Source organism: Clinocottus analis, unplaced genomic scaffold (assembly GCF_023055335.1).
Source record: "Clinocottus analis isolate CAN_PGR_092001 unplaced genomic scaffold, fCliAna1.0.p SCAF_8, whole genome shotgun sequence".
Taxonomy (NCBI): domain Eukaryota; kingdom Metazoa; phylum Chordata; class Actinopteri; order Perciformes; family Cottidae; genus Clinocottus; species Clinocottus analis.
The window spans coordinates 8,005,392-8,032,187 of record NW_027176240.1 but is presented as its reverse complement, the minus strand read 5'-3'; the positions used below and the strand labels follow the sequence as shown (position 1 = coordinate 8,032,187).

The window sequence follows — 26,796 nt, the reverse complement described above, 5'->3', positions numbered from 1 at the left end:
TAGACACATGACCCGACTTTGCCCGGAGTACTTTTGACTGACAGGATTACACTATATTTTGAAATCTTATTTAGCTCTTGTACCTGAAACACTGATGCACACAATGGTGCTAAAGTCCCAGAAGCTATGAAGAATTTTCAGAAAGATAATTTTCAGAAAGATAATTGACCATTGTGTAACAACGCATCTGACTAATCTAACCAAAATGTGTTTTTTACTGTTTGGTGAAAAAAACCCTTGAATACATTTTTGTCTACTTCAAAGATAATTGTATCCTCAATCGAAAAGTAGTTATTTAACACTGTGGACAATTCAGCTGCATCAACAATTTCTTTGTAAATAATGAAAACCTCCAGGATATTGATATTGAATAGTTTCACACTTGGTTTAACAATCCTTTTAACATGAAAAAAAAAAAATCATTAAGCCTATATGCTCTCATTTTCCTCTTGAGTTTGTTCAAAACTGTGGCGCCGAAGATGGATTGTATCTGGGAATCCAAACTGTCAGCTGTGGCCAAAGTTAAGTGAAGTTCCAACTCAAAAGACTGTGTTTGCTGCATTCTGCACTGATGGAGCTATGCTCTATCCTAAAAAAAAAAAGAAGCACTTGTCTCTCTCTCTGCTGTCACCTTTAATGTAGCATGGCAGCAGCAGGACTAAAGTCACAATGTGATTGACCTGATTCTCCTCTCCATCGATGGCGCTGTTGTATGCTCCTGGAGGGGAGAACCGCAACTATTCTCAAAATGAATCACATTTTATTCGAGTGTTTGAAATTATTAAGAACTATTGGGTTATGGGCATATCGTTCAGACATTCTTTGGCTCCATGAATCCTGATGAATTTGTCATCCCATTTAATGGAGCAGGTCAAATTTTCACTTTCTAGTAAAGTGTCCTTAACATCTATAAGATGAAATGTCACAAAATGCGTCTGGATATTCCTGATCCTCAGAGGATGAATCATACTGACTTTGTTGATCCTCTGACATTTCCTCCAGCACCAATGGATGGAGATTTTTTTGGTTTTAGTCAAACGTCTCAACAACAGATGGATGGATTGACTGGAAATTTGGTGCGGACACTAAAGTCTCCCTCAGAATAAATTCTAACAATATTGGTGATGCCTTAACTTATCGTCCAGCACATCATGTCTAATTCTTTGGTATATTACTAAACACCTGCAGAGGCAATAATAGTCCCATCAGCCTTGGCTTTACTTTCAGGTTTGTGCTTATTAGCAGATAAATTTAAAAAAAAAAAAAAGAACTGTGGTGCCTATGTAGCCTCACATGATTGAAGACCCTTCATCTTCTTAAACCAGAAACATGAAAGAGGAAAAATGTAACAAAATTAAAGTCAGCTCTAATAGATTTAATATTTCTTAATGGTTTTCCTCACTAGACAAACAACAATGAAAAATGTTACCATAAGTACCAGCCTGATGAGCGGCTACAAAATATAGCATTAAATTAAGATTAGATAAGCCATTTATGTCGTCCCACCCCCCCACTAAACGCAACCCTGAGCTGAATGGCTCTGCAACGGTAACATAATGTCTTCTGGCACAGTGAAAACCCTCAAGTATTCAATGATAATAACATCAAGAGCCACCCGGGGATCAAGATCAGGTGCAAGTTGAACATGTGCTGGCGCCACACAGTATAGCTGAATATAGTCTGATCGCTCTCCTCAAGGATCTTGGAGAAAATAACAAGACAAATGTGCTCAAGTTGTTTTTGTAATTGCCTCTGCAACACCTAATCTAAGAAGGATATGTGTTTATTTAAAGCTATGGTGTTGGGGGATCACTGTGCTGCAAACATGTCTAAAATATTCATTTTTTCCTTAAGCTGTAACATCGAAAACTGTTTTTGATCTCCCAGACATGAATCTAAATGACCAGGTGTGTTTTGTGAAAGCCTGTGTTTCAGATCCCAAATGTTTTTGTTCCTTTGAAAAAGCCCAGGAAGATCAAACAAATAATTGGGCTCTCTGGGGACAATAAAAAGGTAACAAATTGCACAGTCTGCATGTGAGAAAATCTGCTTCACACATCCTAACATTAAATTCCTTCTCGACATTGTTTAACATTAGAAAGTTCTTGTATCACTCGTACTCATATGGCATATCAAAGTATTACAACCCTCTGAGGAGTGATCATCCACACCATCATCTCAGTCATTAAAAGTCAGTGAAAGTAACTTTTAATGACATGTTCCCTTGTTATTCTACTAGAAATAACTAAAAAATAATTGTGTTTTAAAGTCCAATGTTAGAAACCATTCCTTGACCTAGAAACTATAAAAAGTTTCTCAGCATGTGTTAAATATTTATCTCAAACCAGCTCTCTTATTACCTACACTTACAGGGTCTTGTTGTTGCCTCTTAGTAATAATGTTCTACCAAATATCTCAAAATATGTGGATGGACATGATATTTTCTGGGCAGGTCGGCCTTGAGCCAGCAAACCATTGATTACGTTTTGGTAGTGGTCCAGAGCTGGGATTTCCACTATTAGACATTCATTGTTTTTAATCCATTGTTTTTAATCCATAGCTATGAATTTACAGCAGATAGAGACTTGATTACGAATGCTGAGACTGTGTCTGCAGGGTTTAGGAATCAATTTCAGGTTTAAATGACCCGTCGAGTGTGGTTGTTGCGCGGGCAGGTTTTGGCGGAGCTTGGCGGTCTTCAAGTCCTTCTCAGTTGGATACTATTAAGCCTGATGCCTCCATAAGTCTGGGCTTTTGCCAGGTTTAGAAAACTGCGGGACAAGAAAATGATGATCACAGGGGGGGGATGTGCTTTTAATGTTTTTCATTTTAATGAAGTTTGCTTTCCATTCTTTACCCCTGCCTACCTGATTCTTTGCAGGAGTAGTAATTGCCTTACAGGGATTCTGGGGCAGTGCAGTAGTCAGACACTGCGTTAGATATCCATCTCTGCCTCTGTTCCTGGGGTAATTAAGGTTCGGAGTCACCTCAGGAGATATTGTGGCTCCTCATACTAGCTGGCTTTAGCAATCTGTGTCAAAGAGTAGGAGGTAATTTAACGGCAAACTAAACCAGAGTGCAAGAGTTAGGAAAGTGCCTCATGTCCTCCTGAGTGAACCTGTCTCAATCCATTGGTATTGTTTAGAATGACAGAGGCATACTTGTTTAAAGAAAAGGACTATTTTAGTCTTTATTATGGTGCTGCAGAAGGAAATTACACGATATCTGCAACAGCAGTTAAGCTACCTAGGGTCATTTTAGGACTGAGTCCTCTACCATTCAAATATTAACTCAATGGAGCATCCATTTGTAAAGCAAATTACTAGGAGGACAAATATAATGGATGCCATTATAGAAGTAAAAAGCCTTTTTTTGCCCCCATTTCTCCCAGATATAGTGAGGCGAAACATTATTTGCGCGGTAGAAATTATAGAAAAAGAAGCCTTAGAATTCTAGTTATGATATATCAATAAAGAATTACATCTATATTATTAAGGCAGCAGTGCATCCCAGTTGGCTGCATCAAAACCACAACAACAGTTAATTGCTTTGTGCCTGAGACAGCCTCTTCAACTACTTTGGAATAAGGTCTGACAGCAGCCCGTCCTTCCAACATAAAGTGAAACCACAGTTGGGGCTTTGCCTTTTAGATCAGAGCCTTTCTTCTTTTTCTCTGTGGCGAGTGGAGCCGGCTCTAAGCTCCGGTTAGGGGGTGCAGGGAGCCAAGATTGGTCCAGCCAGTTAATAAGGGCAGTCTGATTACCATTTTCACCCTATCTGTGTGTTTCTATCGAAGGAGCTGGTGGTGGTAATGACCAAAGCGAACGTCTTGGCGAGTGCTCGAATGACAGGAGCACAACACAAGAATGGCAAGCTGAAAAGACTCTTGAATACAAAGACCACAGCCCTGTAGCCCCAAGGGAGAAGCTGTGATCTATTTACAAAACTGTTGGGCCCTGTGATAAGTAACGGCATCAGAGTCAAACACTGGTGGTGGTGCATGCTGGTGTCGTTGCCTACATGAAAGCAGCTCAAGAAAGAACCAGAACTTGCATCTCCAGCGTGTCTTTCTGACAAGATGTGTCTCAGACTATCTGTGCCACTGCAGATCATCCTTCCACTGCTAGATTAAGGTGATGCGAGACACATATCAGCCATTCAAAGGTGTGTGTGTGTGTGTGTGTGTGTGTGTGTGTGTGTGTGTGTGTGTGTGTGTGTGTGTGTGTGTGTGTGTGTGTGTGTGTGTGTGTGTGTGTGTGTGTTTGTGTGTGTGTGTGTGTGTGGGTTACATGTTTTAAGGTGATGCTTGGGTTTGTTGCCGTGCTTCTGACAAGTCACAGTCACTCGTACAAATGCTCTCCTCTGTAAAACATCTACTCTTTTGCTTCATAGTCATCTCAGCGTTGTGTCCTTGATGAATATCTCATGGAAACACACACAACATTCTACGCAAGACAACACAAAAGGGCAAAGTCTGTTTTTTTAGTCATTGCTTTGTAGAATTCATATCTGAGTGAATTAAATCCACATATTCACTGAAAATGTAATATCCTCTTGACAAGATCAGCTCATTGGTTTCTTTCATGCTTTTCAAAGCTTATTTAGCAGTCTATGTGAGATAAAACGAGTTATTTGTTCCGTTTTTTTCCCATCTGTTACATCAACGTACCTGACATGTTCCCTCAAATGCTCCATGATGTTTCGCTGGAGCCAATTTTTGTGATCATGTCACCACTCTCCTCTGAAGAAGCCCTGAAGAAGATCCGTCATATATTAATGCCATGTTTATGCTTAAATTCTCATGCACCTCATATTCAGTTCAAGGTTGCTGGGGGAAAAAATGTAGCAATCTGCTTTGAAGTTGCGACAAAAACATTTCTTTAGAATTCTGCTGCAAATTATTGTTGAAGGATTTGACCTCGAATATGTATGATTTACTGTGTATATATTTAAATAACTCCCTTATAGATTTATGCCATACTTTTAAAATAAACCACTGTTGACAGTTGTAGTTCGACTCCCCAGCAGAAACAAACTGAAGTATGTTTTTCCGAAATCTGAAGCAGAAAACCTGCAGCCCAAAGCTACCGACCATCCACAGAGTGACGTTCCCTGCCTTCACTGCCCCAAGCTTCTTATTTTCTTGATTTTCCAGATAGCTGGTTCAGCCTGTCCAAAAAACAAATGAGAGAGCAAGCGTGAGAGTGTTTTTGACAGGAGACACAAGAGGAGAGGTGACATATTTTACTGTCATTATGTTTGCAGAGTCCTCACTAGATGGCAGTGTAGTGTAGGAATATTGTTCGACAAGTTTTACCAGACATGGCAACTTTCTGTGTGTGTGTGTGTGTGTGTGTGTGTGTGTGTGTGTGTGTGTGTGTGTGTGTGTGTGTAATGAAATGACATAATTGCTCAAAGTTAAAGAGGTATGGAGGAAGTGTCTCACCGTTTGGATGTTTATTTAAATAACTTGCCTTCATCTGACCGTGACCTTTGACCTCCCTGGGTGCAGTCTTTGGCTGGGGCCATTCTGTGGGTGTGGTTCAGTGGTTGCAGAAAACTCAGGAAATGAATGTTTTATCAGCCTGTGCAAAGACAACAACAACAGTGTAGTGGAAGGAACGAGAAAGGTCTATATTTGACTCATCAGCTGCTGCCAACTTAAATAAAATCATCAGAGGGCAGTTTCCTGTTGGTTTCTCTTCCAAAACATCTGGATTTGCATCAGATGGATACAATCTATGTTTGTCGAGAACATAAATATTATATGATATAGGTTTCACAGCAGAGTCTTGTTAAGCGAACACATTTCAATCTCTTCTTGATGGGGTTTTAAGTGCCTTTAATATTTTAAGAAGCAAAACAGCACCCATACCCACCTATCATGGGCATGCATCCCACATATACTGCCTGGTGTATTGAAGAGGTGCAGTTAAGAGGGAGAGCATCACATCCTACTCACTCACTGTTAGAGAGTATATGTGGGAGGAGGTGATAGCGGGCAAACATTCACTGTGTGCAATGTCCTCCTCGACAGCGAAATTTAGAAACATGAAGCGAGCTCAATATGCAGAGGAAAATATGCCTGGCAGGAAATTGCTGCAGTTTTCCTCCATTTATGATTAGATACAGATTTACTAGTAATTCCTGCTTAATAAAGTATTAGCTTTTTTTTTTAAATGAAGTGCTTAAAATCATAAGATTTAGGGAAATATGCCAGCACTACAGCTAAGAAGGATTAACATATAATACATGTCGGGGGTTGAAGGCTTGTCCCTCCCATTTTTTCAGTCCAGTCCAGTCCAATCTGAAAGCTTGGTCTCCAGAAGCTCCTCTGACAAGTTCCCCTGCTTTCCTGTGAGAATAGGCAGCCGCCGTCACAGAGGAGCCGAGGGAGTTCAGGAGATCAGAGGCAAAGCAGCAGTTGCCTCTCTTCTGGGAAACCAGATGACCCTCTTCAAAGTGATAATGTAAACAGCTAGTAACTGCTGGAACCGTGGGAGTTTGAAGTAAAACCTGAAGAATTCTCCTGCAGGATAAGTTTGAAAACGAACAACACCGTAAGTTGCATTCTTTTAAAAAAAAATCTTTTTACCTAATCGAAACGACGTTTGCTGGAGCTAAGAACAAAGCACACACATTATGTGGAATGCTGCAATTGTGTAATATGTGGGGTTTGAAGATGTGGGAGAGTAAAATGTTCACTTCAACGCGCCGTTTGCAGCTAAAGGACACTTTACGTGATTAGGTTTTTGTGAGACAATTTCCACAAAAATAGACATGGTGTGTAGGCATTCTGTGCATTACCTTTTCTTTGAGCATTAACATCTATTTTTACAACATTCTCAAGCTCAAACATTGAGGTAGCTCTTCATTGCTACACTGGCCTGTCTGCAGCTGCATGATCAACTCCAGCTGCAGAAGCTTTAAACAGCTGCTTTCAATTAATACCCCCCCCCCCCCCTCCTAAACATGAACAAGCATTTGTTGACTTTAGATGTGGGGCTCAGGCAGAAATAGGGTTTCGTAACGTGTGTGCCTGGTGATGTGAGTTATAGCCCGCCATAAAACTAAAAAGGCGGGTCTTGACCCAAACCCTTTCACCCGTGCAATGGATTGTTCCTGTTCATATTTTTACAGTTTCCATTTTATGAATTTTACATTCGATTAAGTTTTATGATGTCATCAGCTTGTCGCTCAGTGAATTTTGTAATAAATTGCATTATTTTACTGCAGTACATTTGGATCCTTTTCAGTTTGTAGTAAATGTCAGGGGTTTGCATAAATGTTTGAGGTTTACAGGAATTTTACAGCATTACTAAATTGAAAATCAGCACTTCCTTTTTCCCAGGGTGTTGGTTACAAGGTGACACATATGAGGGATCTGTTAGCTCGACCACAGCCTAGAGTAAAAGTGAACCGCGCACTAACCACTAGATCTCCAACATGGAGGCCATCCAAAGACAACCAGACTACAGCCAGCTCCTCTAGTTAGGTAAACAGTCTATTTCCACACCACTGCGATGTGTGTGAATGTATGTTTACATGCATGTGTGTGTCTCAATGCGGTTCTACACCCAAAAGCTGTGAAGGCACCGATCCAACTGTAACAATGTAAATTGTTCCAGGTTCAAAGTGTGCTCTGTTGTTGCCACCCACCCTGCTGTGGGAGTGGAGCAGGGCCATTTTTAGCACGTTGGGATATATTCTGTGTGAAGTTGTCAAAACAATGGCATTGTTTTGTAGCAGGAATACCAACTCTGTGGTACGAGTTCCCTTTTCTCTCAAAGGTTAATGCAAAAGCTTTAGTTTGTGGTTGATGCAAATGTATATTTTAATGTACAGCATTCATGGGAAACTACAGTAGGGCAAGCAGCTACACCCTATTTGCTAAGTAAAATTTGATATCAGTTGTTACCATTCCCACGGATATGAATTATGGGTATAAATAATGCTTTGACAAGTCATTTATATTGCCCACATATCCATCAAGTTAGACAGGGCCTCATCAGAATCAGAATAATGTATTGCCAACCACATTGCACATACAAGGAATTTGACCAGGTGGGAAGTCTGTATCCATTTTACAAGAGTATACGATGTTATAACAGTACGTTAAAAAAGTATATGTTATAAAATAAAAGTGCCATGTGTATTTTTTAAAGAAAAGATCTGCAAGGAAATTGTCCTGGGGATGTAAGAGTCAGAGTCAGTGGGGGTCCCGGGCTTTGTTGATGAATCATAAACCACATAAACCAAATGATATCAACTTAGTTATATTGTCTGCAAAACAGAATGACTGGAGAACAGCACAGATAACTCGCACGCAAACAGGTTTTAGGTACGTAAAAGGTGGTCAACAACTCTTTGTGGTCCATGATCACGTTCAGGTTTTTGAGGGCAAACCATCAGCTGTGTCGGGTGGTGAAATAATATCAAAACATTTTTTAACAAAGTCAAGATTCACAGATTATTGGGCTGCCATATGGCTCTAACAATCTTGCACACGGGGAAACTCAGGTTGAATTGATTTTAAAAAGCTGCTCATCAGCAGTGGCCAAAGTATAATTACCAGAAACGGTTATCGTAAACGGGGTCTGGCAAAACTCTGAAAGGGTTGTGGCCAATATATCAAAGATGGAAACAGTTGTGATTTCAATCTTGTAATCAATACAGAATGGCTCTAATTAAAGAGGGAGTACAATGGCCCTTTCCTTTGTGCTGTAATTACAAGGAAGAACAATCAGTCAAGGAGGCAGAACAACTCGAGGTCTATTTGCTTCTCCTCATTGTGTTTCCATGTGGAGTTCTATTTTCTCTTTTCATGCATTTTTCAGAGAACAGCCTCTTGTCTGTAAAAGTGGACGTTATCTGGCAGAGATTCACTCCTCTCCTAATTCAGGCTCAGACAGGAGACACAGCGTACGCACTGGTTACCATGGCAACCGTGCTGGGAACAGGCCGGAGACAAAGTTGTCATTTTTCCCCCTCCACATCAATCACGATAAGAATGTTACATCTGTTGCTCACGGTGTTTGCAGTGCTTTCTGAGTGGTTCACAAAAAAACGTGGTTATGATGATTATTGTCTTTTCATCTACTGTTCCAAATGACAAAGATCCTCTGAACACTCTGGTCTGTGTTGGTCTCGTCATGCAGTACTTTGGTGACGTCTGTGGTACCTGAGAGTATAGAGGCTGAATTTAGACTATCATCCGGCAGCTTGAAGCAAGACTCTGCAGATTCCACAGAAAGAGATCAACTGTTTATTTTTCATTCTGCAGAATCTCGCAGCTGAGAAATAGGTTTTATGATCTAACAAAGTCCTTGTCATAGTCTCCAATGAACCGAACACTGTCACCTAAAGCTGGCTTTGTTGCAGTCCAGTAATTATGTAAATCATCAGCGATGAGGTGTTTTATTATTAATGACCTGAGAATAAAACGGCCCAGAACAGCGATTGAAAAAAAGGTGGTAAAAAATGAAAAACCTGTGAAACAGTTGAAACTATGTGGCTCTTCAAGAGCTTTTGTCAAATTTGAGAAAATGACCTCCATGATGTCATTATCCGCAACACATGTATAACATACAACGTCTGTGTTACAAATTGGGGTGGGAAAGACATGCCCTGTTAACAGGCACCGAGGGTCTTATGAAAGAATGAAACACACTATTGAGTTGCATCATGGGAAGTAGGGACTAGGGACTAAAAGTCAAGATATCTGGAGTTCCACTGTATTCATTTTACTCACAAGTCATTAAACCTTCGAGGGGTATAGATCTCTGTGATAAAATGTATATCTAATCACTTGATTCATATTTTTGTATGACCAAATGTAGACTAAAAGATGGCTTTATGCATCCTTGCATTTTCAGTACAACATGCTCTGCCTGCCACGGGGCCAGACTTTCTTAAGCTCAACCAAAGTTCAACCACGTCATGACGCTGATTGTTATTCTTTGTACTGATGTCTCTCTCCCATCGCATATGGTGGATTCCAGGCAGCATGTGTGTGTGTCTGCATGTGGAAGTTATTTCCAGGGGAGTTGCAGGTTTGTGACAAGACAAAGGTGTGCTTTTATCTGTGGACATCATTATCCTCAACAGTGATCTGTATGAATGAGACGTCGACTAATAACGCCTGACATTTGGTCAATGCTTTCAAGATAGACTGCCCTCGCTGAAAAGTTCAAATAGTCAGCAAGAATGCGGGGGCTGGCGGGTGGGAGGACGTTGAGTGTGTGTTTGTGTGTGTGTGGAGACATTTAAGCTTGTATGTGGTTTCGGTGGGAGCTCTGCCAGAAAAAGGGAGGCAGGGTTTCAGGGTTTCAGGGTTCACACAGCGCTGCAGTGAGGAAGTTCTGCTTTTCATTACATCAAACCCATATGTCCACATTTCTGCTCCGCCTCCCAGACTCCCTTCTGTGTCCTGGCATTGTTATGTCAGTCGGTCTCTCTCCTGCTCCTAAAATCGAGATATGTGTGTGTCTGATTGTGTGGGATTAAAGCGGTAATGACTCGGGCAGGGGCAGGGTGCTGGGAAAATGAGAGATTCCTGAATTGCCTTCACTTCAATTGGAGTGCATTTGAATACTGCTGCACTACTCTCTGGAGAGACCGGCCAGCACGGCAGAGAAGAGTTGAGAGCTATAAAGGCTGCACAGTTTCACATTCGCTTTAATCTTGATCTTATTTCCCGTTTACAGTTAGTGAACCAATTTAATTTGCTTGAAGAAAAGTAGCGTGCAAGTCTTTTCTGTAACAACCAAGCACACGGCTCCATTAGCTGGTGTTATTATCCCTATATTATAATTAGATGATCTTATATGCTATTTGACTCCCAAGAAAGTAAAGCCAGCACATTTAGTGATGATCATTTTGCTGTAAAAAGTGACCAAATGGTGGACAGATATACCATATGTCTAAGTCTAGTATATAGTATAGTGTTGTACATGGCATATTACTTAGAATCATGTGTATCATTGTGTTCGGCACATGGAATTGATCAGGGTACATTGTGTTTGGAGGATCAAGTCGAAAGTGAATAAAAGAAATCAGAAATAATAGTGTGTTTCCTCCGAGAAAGAACGGCTGTGTTTCATTGCTTTCTTAGAGGCAACCTCCTATATTATAGAAAACTTTTTTTGGTAGGAGGCACTCACTTTTTTGAAAGAAGCACTTGTTCTGGCTTTGAAGTGCTTCTGTTTTGTTATGGCTGGGCCATATAGCTTTGATGAAAACCTCCACCGAGGGGCCACGGCAACACAGGAGCCTTAGTTATTTATGAAATGAGGTGGTAGAAGCTAATGAATCACATAGACAGACTGACACACGCGCACACACACACACACACACACACACACACACACACACACACACACACACACACACACACACAGACGAACGGGAAAACAGATCACCAGTTCTGGTTCAAACTGCAGCAATGTTTAACAAGTTTCGGGATGTTAGGCATACTGCGAGAGATACAACAACAACAAAAAAACAATAGAGAAGAAGTGCGGTCGCAAAAACTACAAGCCGGGTACAGAAAAGCTACAGTGTTGTTGTAAAGAAGAGCCTAAAAAGCTGTCGGCTGGTCCTGAGTGGCCATTCCTTTGTCCCGCTGCATACATAAGGCCCGGTGGTGGGTGGATAAGTGAAGTCACATGGTCACTTTTCCTTTTTTCCCACACAAACACACCCACACCCTCCTCCATGCAGCCGCTCTTCACTCTTCTTCATCTCGCCACTCACCCGCAGCAGGCAGCCTGCTCCGTCTGGAGACTGTAGCGGCGCCAAGTTGCGCTCTTTCACACAATGTTTCCGAGTCGGGACTAATATCCTGGAGCCTCTTGTTTTAGGAAACTCGACACCTCGTCGTCCGAAGCCGGTGAACTCACGAATTGAGCACTTTGTGTCAGGTAACTATCAACTTAACAGTCACAGTTTTCCTCCTCGTGGGTTTGTGTTTGCTCCGGCTAACATAACCCCCATGCCTCCCCGCTCCCTCCCGCGGTACTTTTCTCTGTATAAAAGTGATTTAAAGTTGTAATTTGACGCCGTGTACTGAATGTTCTGGAGAGCATTCTCCTTGAAAACTACCGGTAGAAATGTACGTTTGGTTTGCAGGCCTAATGTAACGTAGTGCTGGCCGGGTCTCCTGCATCCATCCACCCCCACGTACAGGTACCAAGGCGGCACTAAAGGTGCTAACTGCTATTGAAACGGGGTTATTTACATGAGGCCTACCGTTGTTTACTGTTGACGATGCTTTTATAGCTGCTGGGCGAACGCTGGAAGTGGGGAGGCTTTTATGAGTTGGCCTCCATCTGTTGGGAGAAGAAATAGACAGTGAGCTTTTTATAGCTAAGAACCCACAAAGTGAGAGGAAACTAAACCTGTGAGAATGAGAGTTGTTGGTTCACATTCACTGCTGTGTTATTGCATTGTGATTACTTATGTGACTAATTCCTGCATTGAGTTTGCAGCTGCAATGACAATACTCATCTTTTCTTTTCTTTTTTTTTGCACATCAACAGCTTTGCACTCACAAAGCAGCATCAATCATAAGACCATGTCCTCCCCGCTTTTGTCTCCATCCCTGTTATTACATGAGTCACCACAGCTCCCATACAGTATTGCTCCTGGTGAAACAACAACCTCGTCGCCTTGACAGCCGGGATGTGAAGTAAAGCGGTGTTTCATCTTTTAGCTACAGATTCCAGAGGAAGAGTAAAAGGCTGCACAGCGAAAGACATGAGCCTGGTGGAGGTGAGGCAGGCGGCGGGGTCCCTCACCCTGTCCCTGTCCAACAACGACCCAAAGGAGCGTTACTTCGACCGCGTGGATGACAGTGACCCAGAGTACCTACGCAGCAAGAACATGTCGCCGGACCTGAGGCAGGACTTCAACATGATGGAGCAGAAGAAGAGGGTCACCCAGATCTTGCAGAGTCCAGTATGTAGCTCGCAGCTTCGTATAAGTGCACTCCTACACACAAGCTTTCAGCATGTATGAGTAATAAACCGAGCTTTCAAACCCGGAGAGGCACCTTCACTCAAGGCCGACTGAAATGCATTGTTTTGTTTCGTGTTTATTTGAGACTTATTTCATCCACGCTGATGGGTTTAGCTGTGGTTTACACTGCAGCTTTAATGAAATGTACCGTCACAGAAAAACATTGACATATTAGTTATCATTTCTTTGTTTTTTTAACAATATTGTTACAGATTAGGTATGAACAAATTGTTTTGTAAAAGGTATAATCGACATATTTTAATTTCCGAAATACTTAAAATACACAATATCTGTGTTTTAAGCTAAAGCTAAATGAGCTTAAATGATTAATCGATTAACTCGCAAAAATTTTAAAGTCATCGATTAAACCTTCAGTACGCTTTTAAGCATTTTCTCTAGTTCGGAAAATACGTTTGCTTTATTGGTCTTGCACAATATTAAACGGCAAGACATTTGGGATTTGGACTGAGGGTCTGAATAAAACAAGGAATATAAATTGGCATTTTTTGCTATTTCTGATAATCAAAAGCTTAAGCCATTAACCGGTAATTTACATATTATTTGGCTGTCGCCCGAGTTGTAGCATTCTTCTTTCATTCTGCACCCTTCTACTGCAGGAGAAAATATCTCAGTGCAGTCGAGGTCGATAAAATAAACACATGCCAATGAAGTGCATGGAAATAAGACAAGCTCACACTCTGTGATTGCATAACAGGCCCAACAAGTGGAGCTCATCTCATCACCATGGGAACCATGGTTGGATGAAGCTGAATGCTGGAGCTTAGCTGCATAGGGGGAGAAAAAAAAGTGATGTTTCAAGACTCGCAGGCGACTTTTGAAGGCAGACATTAATTGTAAGGTTTAATGCGATCCCCTGCTTCTAGTCAAGTCCTTTTCACAGCCATACAAAGAGGGGGGTTCTACCTGTCTTTAGTGATTTGTTTACAGATTTAATAAGCATGCTGTGCTCCCTGGCATCCTTATGTGTTAAAGTGAGATACGGTTAAGCTGTGTTTATAGTGTTGCTCGGTTAAATGAGTCGTACGAAAAACTCTTTTTTTGTCTACAGGTGTTTAAAGATGAGTTGGAAGGTCTAATTGAGGATCAGATGACGAAGGGCAACAACCCTACAGGTCTTCTGGCTCTGAGACAGATTGCTGACCTGGTCATGGCCAGCACCCTGGGAGGGGCGGGCCCTCTGACTTCGCCCATCAGTGAGTAGCAGTGTGTTTCTGTGTGTGTAAATGTCTACAATCTGTCCATCTATCTCCCTTTTCGGGCCTGATTGTCATTCAGTGTGTCTGCGTGTGCATTATGCAGGCTGAATATCTTCATTGTCAGACTCCTGAACAACAACCCTGAAACAGCAACGAAGGCAAAAAACTGTTTACACCTTTCTTCATTGTCAGTGTTCCTATTAAGTAGCGAGCCCTCATGATCAGTCTTGGTAATGATGCAGCCGTTTGGAATGTGGATTATGTTAGCCTAACCTCTTGGTCTTCTGTGTCTGGCGGTCACAGAGATCACTCAGAACTGTAAATGTTCGGACAAAATGTCACTGCCGGAAATGTCGATGGGGTTGCTGAGGCAGAGCCACACTTTAAGAAGCTGAAGTGGCTGTAAAAGATAGGGTCCTGTATCATTAAATGCCCTTTTATGGTGTTGCAGCCCAAAAATACCCTTCGGTTTCCCAATGGGAATTTTGAGAAAGGCCCTTTTAAGCTCCATCTAAAGAGACTCCCTGGGATGTTTTGACTTTATATACTGTAGGAGCAAACCAGGTCATCATCCTTCTAGTTGTTCGGGAAAAAAAGAAAATGTTATGTTGTTGGTGTATCACAAGTTGCTGATGATGGTATGTCTTGTGCCAGGCATTGGGATGGTGACTCCAGTCAACGACTTGTTTGGCATCGAGTCTCCCTCCTTTGCCAAAGGGGAGAAACAGAGTCGCTGCAGGCTGGCCAGCCTGTACAGGCTTGTTGACCTCTTCAGCTGGGCTCGTTTTACAAGCTCCTACAATACTGTGAGTACAACTCCTTGCTGCTCCATTGCACATCTGCTTACATATGCCACACCAGGTTTGTGTAACTTTATGTGTGCCTCATGTTTTATGGCTACTGGGAGGCTTAAAGGGGAATACCTCTTAATTTTCAGCGCCCATATATTATTTAGGGAAAAAAGGCTGATTTGTGAATATGTACAGCTTCCCAACAGCAAGAACCCAAACTGAAATGTGTGATGAACACCTGCAATGTCAAGATACAAGGCTCAGATTTTCCCCAAAGACTAAAGCCTAGAAAGTCAGCTTTCTCAACCCACACGCAGATTTTTTTTTCTTTTTTCACAGTGAAGAGAGCTTTCCTTTGTGGTTCAGACTTTCCTGTACCCTTGAATCTAGGAAATGGTTGTCCCTGCTCTGGGTAGCTGCTAATCCATCTTAAATAAGTTTTTAACAGTAGAGATCTGGTCTCATGTGGCTTTGGTGCTTTTTGACCCTGACAAGAATACATTTATGAAGGAAACGTTCCTGCAGAAGCATTATATGGTTTAGAAAAACATATACTGTACACATGGGTCTATGCGTGTGTGTGTGTATGTATATATATATATATATATATATATATATATATATATATATATATATATATATATATATATATATATATATATATACATATATATACACACATATATATATGTGTATATATATATATATATATATATATATATATATATATGTGTGTATATACAGTTTCTATACATATACATATATATATTTAAATCTTAGATTCTCCTGCCTGAGCTTAGTCAACATTTCGGAACGTATGTCTCATGTTATTAAGTTCATTCTAAACTAGATCGGTATGGGATTTTAATAATACTTGCATTGTATTCAGGTCCGTGTCAGTAAAGAGCAGGACCATGTTCTCATTAGTCCACGAGGTCTGTCTTTCGCTGAGGTGACGGCAGCAAATTTGGTAAGCACAATGACTGTTTTGTTGTCATTTTCCGATCATGAGTTCAGACTGTTTTGTCCTACAATTATACAACATGCAAATTATTGTGTAAATGTTTGACTCGGTGTTTGGATTATCAGTGTTCAGAATATCAGATAATTTCAATCAATATATCGTGTGCAAAGAAGATATATGATTAATTAACAATTATCTGGCCTCAAAGGCAAAATGTGGAGTTTTTGAATAGTAGTAGCGCTATGTCATACACTAGTCAGTAAGACAAGTGTTACAATGATACCATTGAGTGTTTTTTTTGTGGGTCCTTGTTGGATGTGTATGTCATGAATGCCCACAAGGGATACATGGCATACAAATCCCAACTTGGATCTATGCACATCAGTGTAATGAGCCGCATGCAGACAAACAAGCGTGACGGTGACACAATACACACATTGTAATGCTCCAGTAAGAGGTAGGGAAGAAAGAGACTTTAAGCAAGCAAACAAGGATGTAAATGATGCCGGTTCCAAAATATATTAAAGGGAAAAACTGCATTGCAGCTGTTTTATGAGGGAAGAAATAAATCCAACAATTTGTGGCGCCTCAAGCAGCTTTGTTTGTTTACAAGTAAACTCCACGGGGTACCTTTAATGGTTCACATATTTTGTATTTAAAATATTGACTTAACTCTTCTGCTTTTTCTGCTATGTTTAGGTGAAAGTAAACATAATTGGTGAGGTGGTGGACCAGGGTTCTACTGATCTGGGCATCGACCACTTTGGGTTTGCTCCTCATGCAGCCATTTACTCAATGCGCCCCAACGTGAGATGTATTATCCATATACATACCCCCGCTACAGCTGCTGTAAGTACACTCCAGGCAATATTAAATGAGTTTCATCTTAATCAAAACATAAAAGCTGCTGCTAAATGATTATTTAGCAACCGAGGAAAAGGCTGAATTAAAAGCAGCCCCCTGCTACTTATTTTAGATGCAGACACCCTGTAATGGGCTTTTACAATTCCTTTGAAGCTGGGCAGTAAAATGCACAGCGCATGATGAACATCGCTGTGTAAAGTTTTGTTTGTGCCTCATAGCAAAAAATGTGCTTCTATTTATATGTCGGTGCGTCACAGCTTTTTGCTTTTATCCCATGCTAACAGGTGTCCTCGATGAAATGTGGAATCCTGCCCATTTCCCAGGAGGCTTTGCTTCTGGGAGATGTGAGCTGCTGTGGTTACCATGGCAGCCTGGATAATAAAGAGGAGAAGGTGGAGTTTCAGAAAGCTCTGGGTCCTACTGCCAAGGTACTGTCAAACCAAGGGACTCCATTAGTGACAGGCTTACTTTCTCATGGGATAGCAGGCTTTGGAAGTCAAGAGTTATTATATTAGACTGATTGCACAACTGGAGCTAAAGTGTGTCACACAAATCATGCATTGTTACTGAAATTGAATGCATTTTTTTGCTAACTAACCATAAACAATTTGTCACCATCACTTTACAATTACATTAAGGGAACAGAACGTTGGAAACCCCTTTGACTCGTACAGTTTTTCATTTTGCGAAATACACTTGTTTGTTTTAATTGCTGAAAGCTAGATGATAAGATTAATATTTGACTGCTGAATATGAAGCTAAAGCCAGGAAGTAATTAGCTTAGCATAAAGACTGGAAGAAGGAGAAGGCAGCTGGGCAGCAGTGTCCAGAGATAAACACTCTTTGTACAAATCAACATGCTATTAGTGAGCAACAGAGGTGCTGATAGCTACCAGACTTTAAAATGTGAGAGTGGCATCGATCTTATCTAACTCCCACGAGAAAGTGAATATGCATATTACTCATTCGCATAGATGGCTTGGACAGACTATTATAAACACCTGTCGACAATATCTATTCAGCTCTTGGTGCTCACATGTCCACCTTAGGGAGACAGCTTAGTTGTGAAATTACTTGAGAATTTCCCCGTTCAAAATAACCAGAAAAGGCAAAATGAACAATACAATTTGGTTTAAGATGCAGGGATGTAAGATAAGATAAGATAATCCTTCATTAATCCCTCATTGGGGAACTAATGTTATCCTCACTATGGGTTAAACAAATGTTAATACGGGACTATTTTCTAATTAACAAACACATTTATTCATGTTATTAATACATGTTAGTATATCTGGTCATGCTATAGTCTTATATTTGCTGTATTTGTTTCACGTTTCATCGTGATTATGGTCAGCAGCTCAAGTGTTGCGCCTGTGTTTTTTAGGTGATGATCCTGAGGAACCACGGGCTGCTCGCTTTGGGAGAAACCGTAGAAGAGGCGTTTCACTACGTGTACCACTCACAGCAAGCATGTGAAATCCAGGTATGAAAAGCTTGATATAAAAACTTGTATTCTTGATACTACCTATTCCTGATTATGCCATGTCACTGGTTACATTTATAAGCTAACTGTCACGATCACCAGCATTTTTCTCGTTTCACCCGTCTCAATCTTTTCCCTTTCTTCCACGAATGAGTCAGATTTGGTAGTCAATAGCAAAGTAATACTGCAGTTCCTGAAATGGAAGCAAAGCTGATGTCTAACAGACAGAATGTTTGAACAAAGCAAAGTCAAATATGTGACAGAGAGCACTGTTCAGAGTCAGAGCCAGGTGGAACCCTGCAGTGTTTCAGAGAAACCCCTGCTGTTTTTATTTCGGGGAAGCAGTTGGTTTGTTTTCTCATCATCCTGGTGTGTTTGGACTGTATTTGTTTCTTTCTATTGTTTTTGACACATATGTCTTAAAAGTACATTTCTTTTCTAATTAAAATCCTATTGTATCTTAGAAGTCAAAATGGGACAATCTCTAAATAAGCTTTGACATTGCAGAATACAAATTAATTAATTAGGGGAAAACCGTCAGTCATTTTCTCCTGAATAATAGCAATATGGTGTGTAACTCCAAAAGAAAGGTGAAAAGTGTATCCCAGAATAATTGAGTTGCCTTTGTTAAACTTTAGGTGAATGCTTTGGGGTGTTCAGGCAGCGTGGACAGCCTCGTGCTCCTGGACAGAGAGAAGTTCAAACCCCTGACCCAGGGAGTGGTTGCTGCCGGGTTGGTGATGGACAACGAGGTCAAGTGGAAAGTGGGCGAGGCCGAGCTCGAGTCCCTTATGAGGATGCTGGACAACCTGGTGAGCGAACCCTGACCTGTGCCTTTTACCCATGATGCTTTGAGTTTCCTGTGTAAGGCGCTTCCTCAGGAAGTGTCTGATTAGGGAACACAATGAAGCTCGATAGGTTTTTGTTAATCTAATCTGCAAAAAATTGCATAATTGGATCAGCGGTTACATTTTTTTTGTTCAGATACTCTGCGTAATTACTGTCATGTTTTTCTGTCTGTGGCCACCCTGCTCACGGCAAGGTTAACAATTTCGGCGCTGTGCAGTTCTCCTTTTCTGTCAATTTAAACCCTGCTTGACCACCGCACCGCTAATGACCAGGCCATGACATGTTCTGTGGACACAGAAAATGTCAGACTGTCTGTTTAAGTGTGCGTCTCGCTAACAAGTGTGGCTGCAGTGAGCTGCAGCTGTGTTAGCTCTGTGTGATGATAGCCCGCCCACAATCATAGCTTCCAGATGGTGAGGCATGCTGTGGGCAGTCACATCCCCAGAGACCAAACAATCACTTGGTCTATGGACTCTAGTGTACGCAATTTTGGAAATTGGATGTCTCCAAGACTTGAATATGGCGCTGGGTGCAAATGCCAGGACACTTAATGCAACAGGCAGTCTGAAGGTGCTTTCTGCTATTGTTCATAGCAATGTATTAGTTAATCAAGCCCATACACAACAAAAATGCTTGAAAACTGTGCAGTCACTGTCAACAATACCGTGAATAAATGATGGCCTGCCCACATTGTGGCCATCAAAGCCCAAAGCAGGGTTTTTTTTTCCGGTGGCAAACTTGTCATACTGCCTGTGAGAAAATGCCAATTCTGATTTTGATTGTAGTGTTGCACTGCCAGCTTCAGACTACACTCTGCACCCACTGCGAGTTCCCATCGGTTTTCTAGTTGTCACATTCGTCTTTGATGTATTGTTAACAACGCAGCGCTTTAAACCAAAGTTTTATCTTTTTCCTCTGAAACTGGGCGCATCTGCAAAAACGCCATTTGTATATATAGTGTTGTTTAAATATTTAGAAGCATTGTCTAAGTGGATCTTGGGTGGCCTGTGCATCCTTTAACTTGTGTATCTTTTATATCTTTTGTATTTGATAATTCTTATTTAATGGGTGTGATCTGGAGACAACAAAAATACCGCAAACAATTTCTCCTCGGGAGAAGGAACATTGTTAATTTAGTATGTTAGAGTAATGCCTCCCCTTTGTGTGACCTTCTAGGGTTACAGAACAGGCTACTCTTATAGGAACCCCATCATCCGTGAAAAACCCCGCTCTAAGAACGATGTGGAGATCCCCGCCACGGTGTCAGCTGTGTCGCCGGAGGACAGTGAGCTTGGTCTGCGAAGCCCCTTCAAGTTCATGGCGCAGAAACAGCAACGAGAAAGGACCCGGTGGCTCAACTCGCCCAACAGCTATTTGAGGGTCAATGTTCCTGAACATTCACCCAGCGGGGATGTCAGCCCCAGGACCAAGACCATGGTGCGTTGATTTTCATGTCAAACTATAACAAGGAATTTAATTATCCAGCCCTTACGGTTTGGGCCAGTAAATGGTGAGCTGGGGAGCAGCTATCCCTTTGTATTAGCCTGCCCTCTTGTGGTCAGTTTGAAAAATACAATTTAATTGTATTTCTTTCTGTAATTTGTACTTATTTCTTTTTCTCAGTGGATGAAGTCGTCAGAGCCCGGAAATAGCATCGGCACACCAATAAAGATTGAGGATCCCAATCAGTTTGTGCCACTCAACACTAATCCCACGGAGGTTTTGGATAAGAGGAACAAGGTCAGTTGAAAGGTCACATTTATTCTCAACATCAAACACGCCCAAATAATTAATTATTATTGTCTGCATTGTATCATTAAATGATTGTTTTTTTTCAAAAGGCACATCAAATATACTATTTTAACCCTGCATTGTGTGTGTGTGTGTGTGTGTGTGTGTGTGTGTGTGTGTGTATATATGTGAGTGTGTATATAGCACAGAATTAGGTATATAATTTGTATTCGATAAATTGCAGCCAATCAATATGTTCTGGCAAGTAAGGCTGCGACCAACAACTCTTTTCCTCATTGATTAATTTGCCATTTATTTCCGCCATTACTTGTTTTTGTAGATATTATCATTTTCCACAGCCCAAGTTGATATTGCCCAATTGGTTGTTGTATTCAACCCAAAAAATATATAATACAAATTCACCTTGCTGTGGTATATGACAAAGAACAGAATCACATCCCGACATTAGAGGATCTAAAACCAGTGAATGTTGGTTTGTTGACCAACTAAACTATTAATAGACGGGTCGATGCAGCTCTACGGACATTAATCTCTGTACAGTAGAATGGGAGCTGTGGTCCATACAGAATCAATCACAAAGATGATGATCAATTGAATAACTCTTTTGTCATTTGCTGTATTGTTGAGTGTTTATAACAATATGACACACAGATATTGAATGTGTAATGTCAAATATTCCAGAAGCAAGTTCAATATGATTTTGTTGCTTACATGTTTTCAGATAAAAGAACAGCACAGAGGTGACCTGATGACTTCCGGACCAAAATCACAGTTACTATCAGGCATTGTTGTGGACACCATAAAAGGCCCTGTGAGTATATTTAGTAATTGTATGGAGGCACAAAGTCACAGGTGCAGCCACACTGCATGAAACAGAATGTGTCACTGTGTTCTGGTTTTAATTGCTGAAGCACATTTTCTAAAACTGCTGCAACTATTAAATCACAAATAACAATCAACACGGCCCTTTCCAACTACTACAACACTACCATTCACTCAAGACATTTAACTAAAAAGCCACAAAAGTAATTAAAAAAAGTCCATCACATACGAAACGTTTTTACACCCAAATCAATAAAAATGCCAATTATTAAGTTATCAAAGTTACATTTTTGCACAGGGGAAAAATGCAGACATGGTAAAGCAATAGTCCTTCTGTTTCATGATTGAGGCCTTTAAACTCGTCACCAACAATGTGATTCAAACCACTTTTAGTATTTTGTATGGAAACATAAATGTATAACCTGATTATCGGCAAAAATGATTATCGGCAAATGTAAGCATTGTTGTTCTTGTTACCCTCAAGCAATTACTTCTATGTTCTAAAATAAATGCATTTACATCAGGTGTCCATAATGTCTTTTTATTCTCTCCTGTCAATCAGGCTTTCATCGTCGAGGACGAGGCGCAGACTCGCTCTCTTCCCCCCAACCCTTTCAATGAGCTCACGGAGAAAGTGCTGCAGGAATACAAGAGCCTGGTAGAAAGAAAGCAGCAAGGCCAAGAAGGTAGTCAAGAGGTTCCTTTCCTATTGCAAAGCCTTAAAGTGCTCTGTTGCTCTTAAGAGGCACAAAAAACCTCTACTTAATGTAATCCTTCTACGGTTTACACAAGCTCATATCGGACATCATCCCATGTAGATTATGAGTGTATAGCGTTTAAAAGTTAATCCTTAATCTTCAAAGAGGTCATGAAATTGAGATGGAGAGACGGAGCTTATCTCAAAGTTTAACAGCAATCTCTGACTCCACCAAACAAGGCCAAGTAGTTCAAACATGAATTTAGGACTTAATAAATGCAGATTTCATGAATCATGAAATTGAATAGAAGTTGTTTGTCTTTTTAATTAACAAACAAACACTATGCATATTGCTTAGATTGCAATGACTATGTCTCGATGATAATTTGAGTGCAATGCTAATATTGCAGTTGCATATGTTCCAAAGGTTTGCTGTACTTCATGACAGCAGTCTCAGGAGCCTGTGCTCCATCCAGTTAATTAGTCCAGTCAGAGTGCTCGGTTCCTGCCTGGAGGAGATGTTGGAACTATATTCATTGAAATGAGGATATTCCTCCGCCCGTAGGAAAAGAATGTCAGTCCATGGTTTCCCTCTTCCTCTAAGCTATGAAGTCAACTCACAGAGACGGGGAGAGACGAGATGAAAAGACATTGGTCTTGTCAAACTATTCATGTCTTGGTTATGACTGCAAACAGTGAAATGTGTGCAGGAGAGAAACATTTCTATCGCTGTGGATGGAGCACCTTTATTTTTTCACTATCTCAACAACAATGTGTCATAGTTGGAACATATCAGCTCCTAGAGATTGATGAAAATGTTGCTCAACCAGTTTTTAGTTGCAACATGGCGATGCCATGCCCTGTTCTTTAGCGCCATCATGAGGTTTTGTGGGAAATGTCCTGGATTGGATTGCAATGAAGTCCGCTCCAGATGTCTGGATGAATTGTCACCACTTTAGTGATCCCTTAACTTTTCATTCAGCGCCATCATCAGGTCAAACATTTTTTTTCTGGTATTTAGTTTTATCATTAAATACCTCAGGAAACAACAATGACATTTGCATAGTTTCTCAGCTGTGCTTTGTATTTAATGATTATCTGCAAATGTAAGCATGCAAATGCTGAGGGGAACATTTAGCATGCTGACTTTAAACATGCAGCCTCACAGAGCAGCTAGCATGGCTCGAGAGTCCTTGTCCTGTTGCTTCTGGAAAGAGTGAAAAACCTAAAACTGTTCTGAGCAACATGAATTTGTTAATCTATCAGGCCTCACTCACTTGAACACAGTGGACCTCTGGTGACAAATCCTTTTTCTTTTTTTACAGACGATGATGATGCCACTGATGCAGAGGAGATGACAACATTTGATGGTTCAACTATCTCCCTCTCGCTCTCTCCCTTAATGACGCCAGCTAAACACGGTACTTAGATAGCCAATAACTGTTGAAGTTATACTGATTTGAATTTGCAGTAGCTGCTTGTTTGCATCTGTGTTTTGCATCCATCTGGTGTAATCTGTAAAAAGCCTCACGATGCACTTCTTGTCTGCATTGTCGCTCACTGACAGGGTTTTATCTTTTGACAGACATAATACCCAACGGGAAAGACCACTTGGATGAGACGGACGAGGATCTGAGCATCGAGGTATCAAAGCTCAGCTTGAGCAATTCAGAAACTGTCGAAATCTCCATTACATCGAATGAGAAGACGGGGGAGGCTCAGACCCCGGAGAGCCAGACCAAGAAAAAGAAAAATAAGTTCCGCACACCTTCATTCTTGAAAAAAAGCAAGAAAAGGAAGGATGAGAAAGAAAAAGCAGAGGCCTGAGGTCATTTACTGTAAAAAAAAAAAAAAAAAAAAACACAAAAAAAAAAAATTAGTGTTTGGCTCAGAAAACGTCTGGATCGCCTTCTTAATTTCAATCTGGCTGAAGGGAATGAAATGTGAAAAAGAAAGAAAGTCTCCCAGGACCGGGTTGTTTTTAAAGCCTTCCCTCATTCACAGCTATTATTTGAAGTGAAAGTTTTCCAAGAGGTGCCAGCAAATGGTAATATGAACGTTTTTTTTTTCCTCACGAGAACCTGTGATTAACAACTCCCAAAGGGCTCAGTAAAGACAAATCAAATGTGAACACACAACTGCTAATCTGTGGTTATTACCCATATTTTAATGGGATTGAAAATCAACGCTTAGGAAAACATCAGATTACAGTTACGTTCTTGTGAATTTTTTTTCTCTTTTTGCACAAATTCATTGTTGAATGTATACTGAACGCTAAGAACATTGTTTTTATAACTTTCAATTTAACAATCACACTAGTTGTGTGTAACAGTGACTGAACATACTAAGATTATACAACGTTCAGTCTTATAAGAAGTACGACCATATTCACAGTTATACTACCTTGTAATAATATATGTTGGTTTATATTTTAGGTATTACAATATAGTGTTTGATAGTTAAATACATGATTTGATAGTCTTTACATATTTACATACTAACTCTTATACTAAACATGCTGTGATGAATAATTCAGTAATAATTCCAGATGCTTTTTTAAACATTTTTGTCAGTGGTATTGTTCCCATGGTTGCTGCTTTATTGTAATTGTGACAAGGAATTGACTGTGACGAACAGAAATAGATGATTCTTTCATATTGATGTTTATGAGTGGCAAAGTTTGACTTTTAAAGAAATGACTTGTTTGGACAATGAAAGAGCCACGAATGCCGGAATCACAGATGTTTGAAAGCGATCAATGTTTTGACTCATTTTGTCAGTTGATGGCAGTATGCTATAGCCACCGTTAGAGTTTGATATAAAGTATATTAGAGGACCATATATATTAACATCCCAGTCAATAATGTGAATGATTTGTTTTGACCCGACCGGAGGGAACTCTTTGCCTTTGTAAATAGTTTTGTTTTTGTGAAGTTCTTTTGTTACGCTAAACCAAATGTTGAACAATGAAACATAGAAATGTGACAATACAATCTAATGACTCTATTTTAACACATATTTTATCATTTTAATTCCACCTAATTAAGCTCCATATTTCGTGAACATGCAGGTGCCCATAGGTCGTATTACTCATGTGATGTGTGTGCCTAGTGCTCGTGTCGCCTGCGTTGTTGACACTGCTATTCGTGTCGCCTGGTGCCTAACATTAGTCACCTCCCCTTAAAATCAGTCTTTTTGAAAATTGCCTTCCATCTGATGTAATAAAAGCTTGGATATGTTTCTTAAACTGTTTTATTGCTCTCTTGCTTATTGACTAAAACATATGCGCTGTTATCATTCCTTATGTTATACGCAAATCCAGTTGTGTAGAGTTTTTTTTTTAATGTTGTTGGGTACTTTTGCATTTATTTCAGTCTGCTGTGATGTGAACCTCAAGCTAAATATCCAGTTCTAAGAGGCAACGACAACTCAAATACAAAATAAAGCTTTGTAGAAAACTGTGTACTCAGCCTACTCTTTTTTTTTTCTTCTTCTTTTTTTTTTTAAAGCAGCGCGCTCCTAAAACAATGCCCTCCGTTCAGTGATAATTGACCGTGTGCGGCTGTATAATCAGTCTTCAGCCATGATATGAATGGCTGTTGTCATGGTAATCTACTGAGAGGGTACTGGAGACAAAGAGGGGATTTGGTGTCTCCAACAGGTGTTCATGTTGGGGGAGTGACAGGGTCTCTACCTACACCCCCACACACCCCCACCCCAAACACACACACACAGAGAGACCTCTCCTAGGCGATGACATGCAGACAAGAAGATCAGGTTAAAAAGTAGTGCATTTAATTCAACATACAAATAAACACATTGAGAAAATTATAACACAATTGTGAAGTAAGACGTACTCATAAGATAAGATAGAATAAGATAATCCTTTTTTAGTCCTGCAGTGGGGGAAATGTATGTGATTACAGCATATTTAAGTTATATTAGTTAGGCTAACAAAAAGATTGTCGGTGTATTAGAATATTTTGTCTTCCATTTTCTGATGTAAATTGCATGACCACAGACAGGCTCCGAACTTGTTATCTGAACAACCTCTTTCAATGTGTGGATGACAAAGCTTAGCGCTGAGCTCTTCCGTGTTCTGGCGGTGCTAAGGAGAGGACGCAGCAGGTGACACACGTCTGGCCTGCTGCAGCGTCCTTCTGCTGTGACCTCGGGGCAAAGTGCAGCTATTGTTTTATAACAACAGGCGACTGCTGCTGCACAACAGGGCTTCGATGTGAGCCCGGCCTCTTGTAGACCACCAGCATGTGAGACGATCACGTCAGATCAATAAATAGATCGACAGCTCTTGTTAAAAAAAAAAAGAAAGAAGTGAATTT

At 40.6% G+C, this 26,796-nt stretch overlaps 1 protein-coding gene across 3 annotated transcripts; it reads left to right on the top strand.

The window, feature by feature from the left end:
* The first annotated feature begins 6,077 nt into the window (after positions 1-6,077).
* On the top strand, positions 6,078-25,917 carry add3b (adducin 3 (gamma) b). Of its 3 annotated transcripts, none has more exons than XM_068567590.1 (15): positions 6,078-6,560; positions 12,713-12,957; positions 14,087-14,231; positions 14,889-15,040; positions 15,915-15,995; positions 16,689-16,838; positions 17,138-17,281; positions 18,238-18,336; positions 18,975-19,148; positions 20,362-20,622; positions 20,809-20,925; positions 21,659-21,748; positions 22,322-22,445; positions 23,782-23,877; positions 24,042-25,917. In XM_068567590.1, the coding sequence occupies exons 2-15, from the start codon at positions 12,757-12,759 to the stop codon at positions 24,281-24,283; spliced, it is 2,076 nt and encodes a 691-aa protein (XP_068423691.1). In that variant the 5' UTR covers positions 6,078-6,560; positions 12,713-12,756; the 3' UTR covers positions 24,284-25,917. The 3 variants fall into 3 exon arrangements, with proteins under 3 accessions (XP_068423691.1, XP_068423692.1, XP_068423690.1); XM_068567589.1 differs by lacking the exon at positions 6,078-6,560 and adding an exon at positions 11,585-11,921; XM_068567591.1 differs by lacking the exons at positions 6,078-6,560; positions 21,659-21,748 and adding an exon at positions 11,583-11,921.
* The last annotated feature ends 879 nt before the right edge of the window (positions 25,918-26,796 follow it).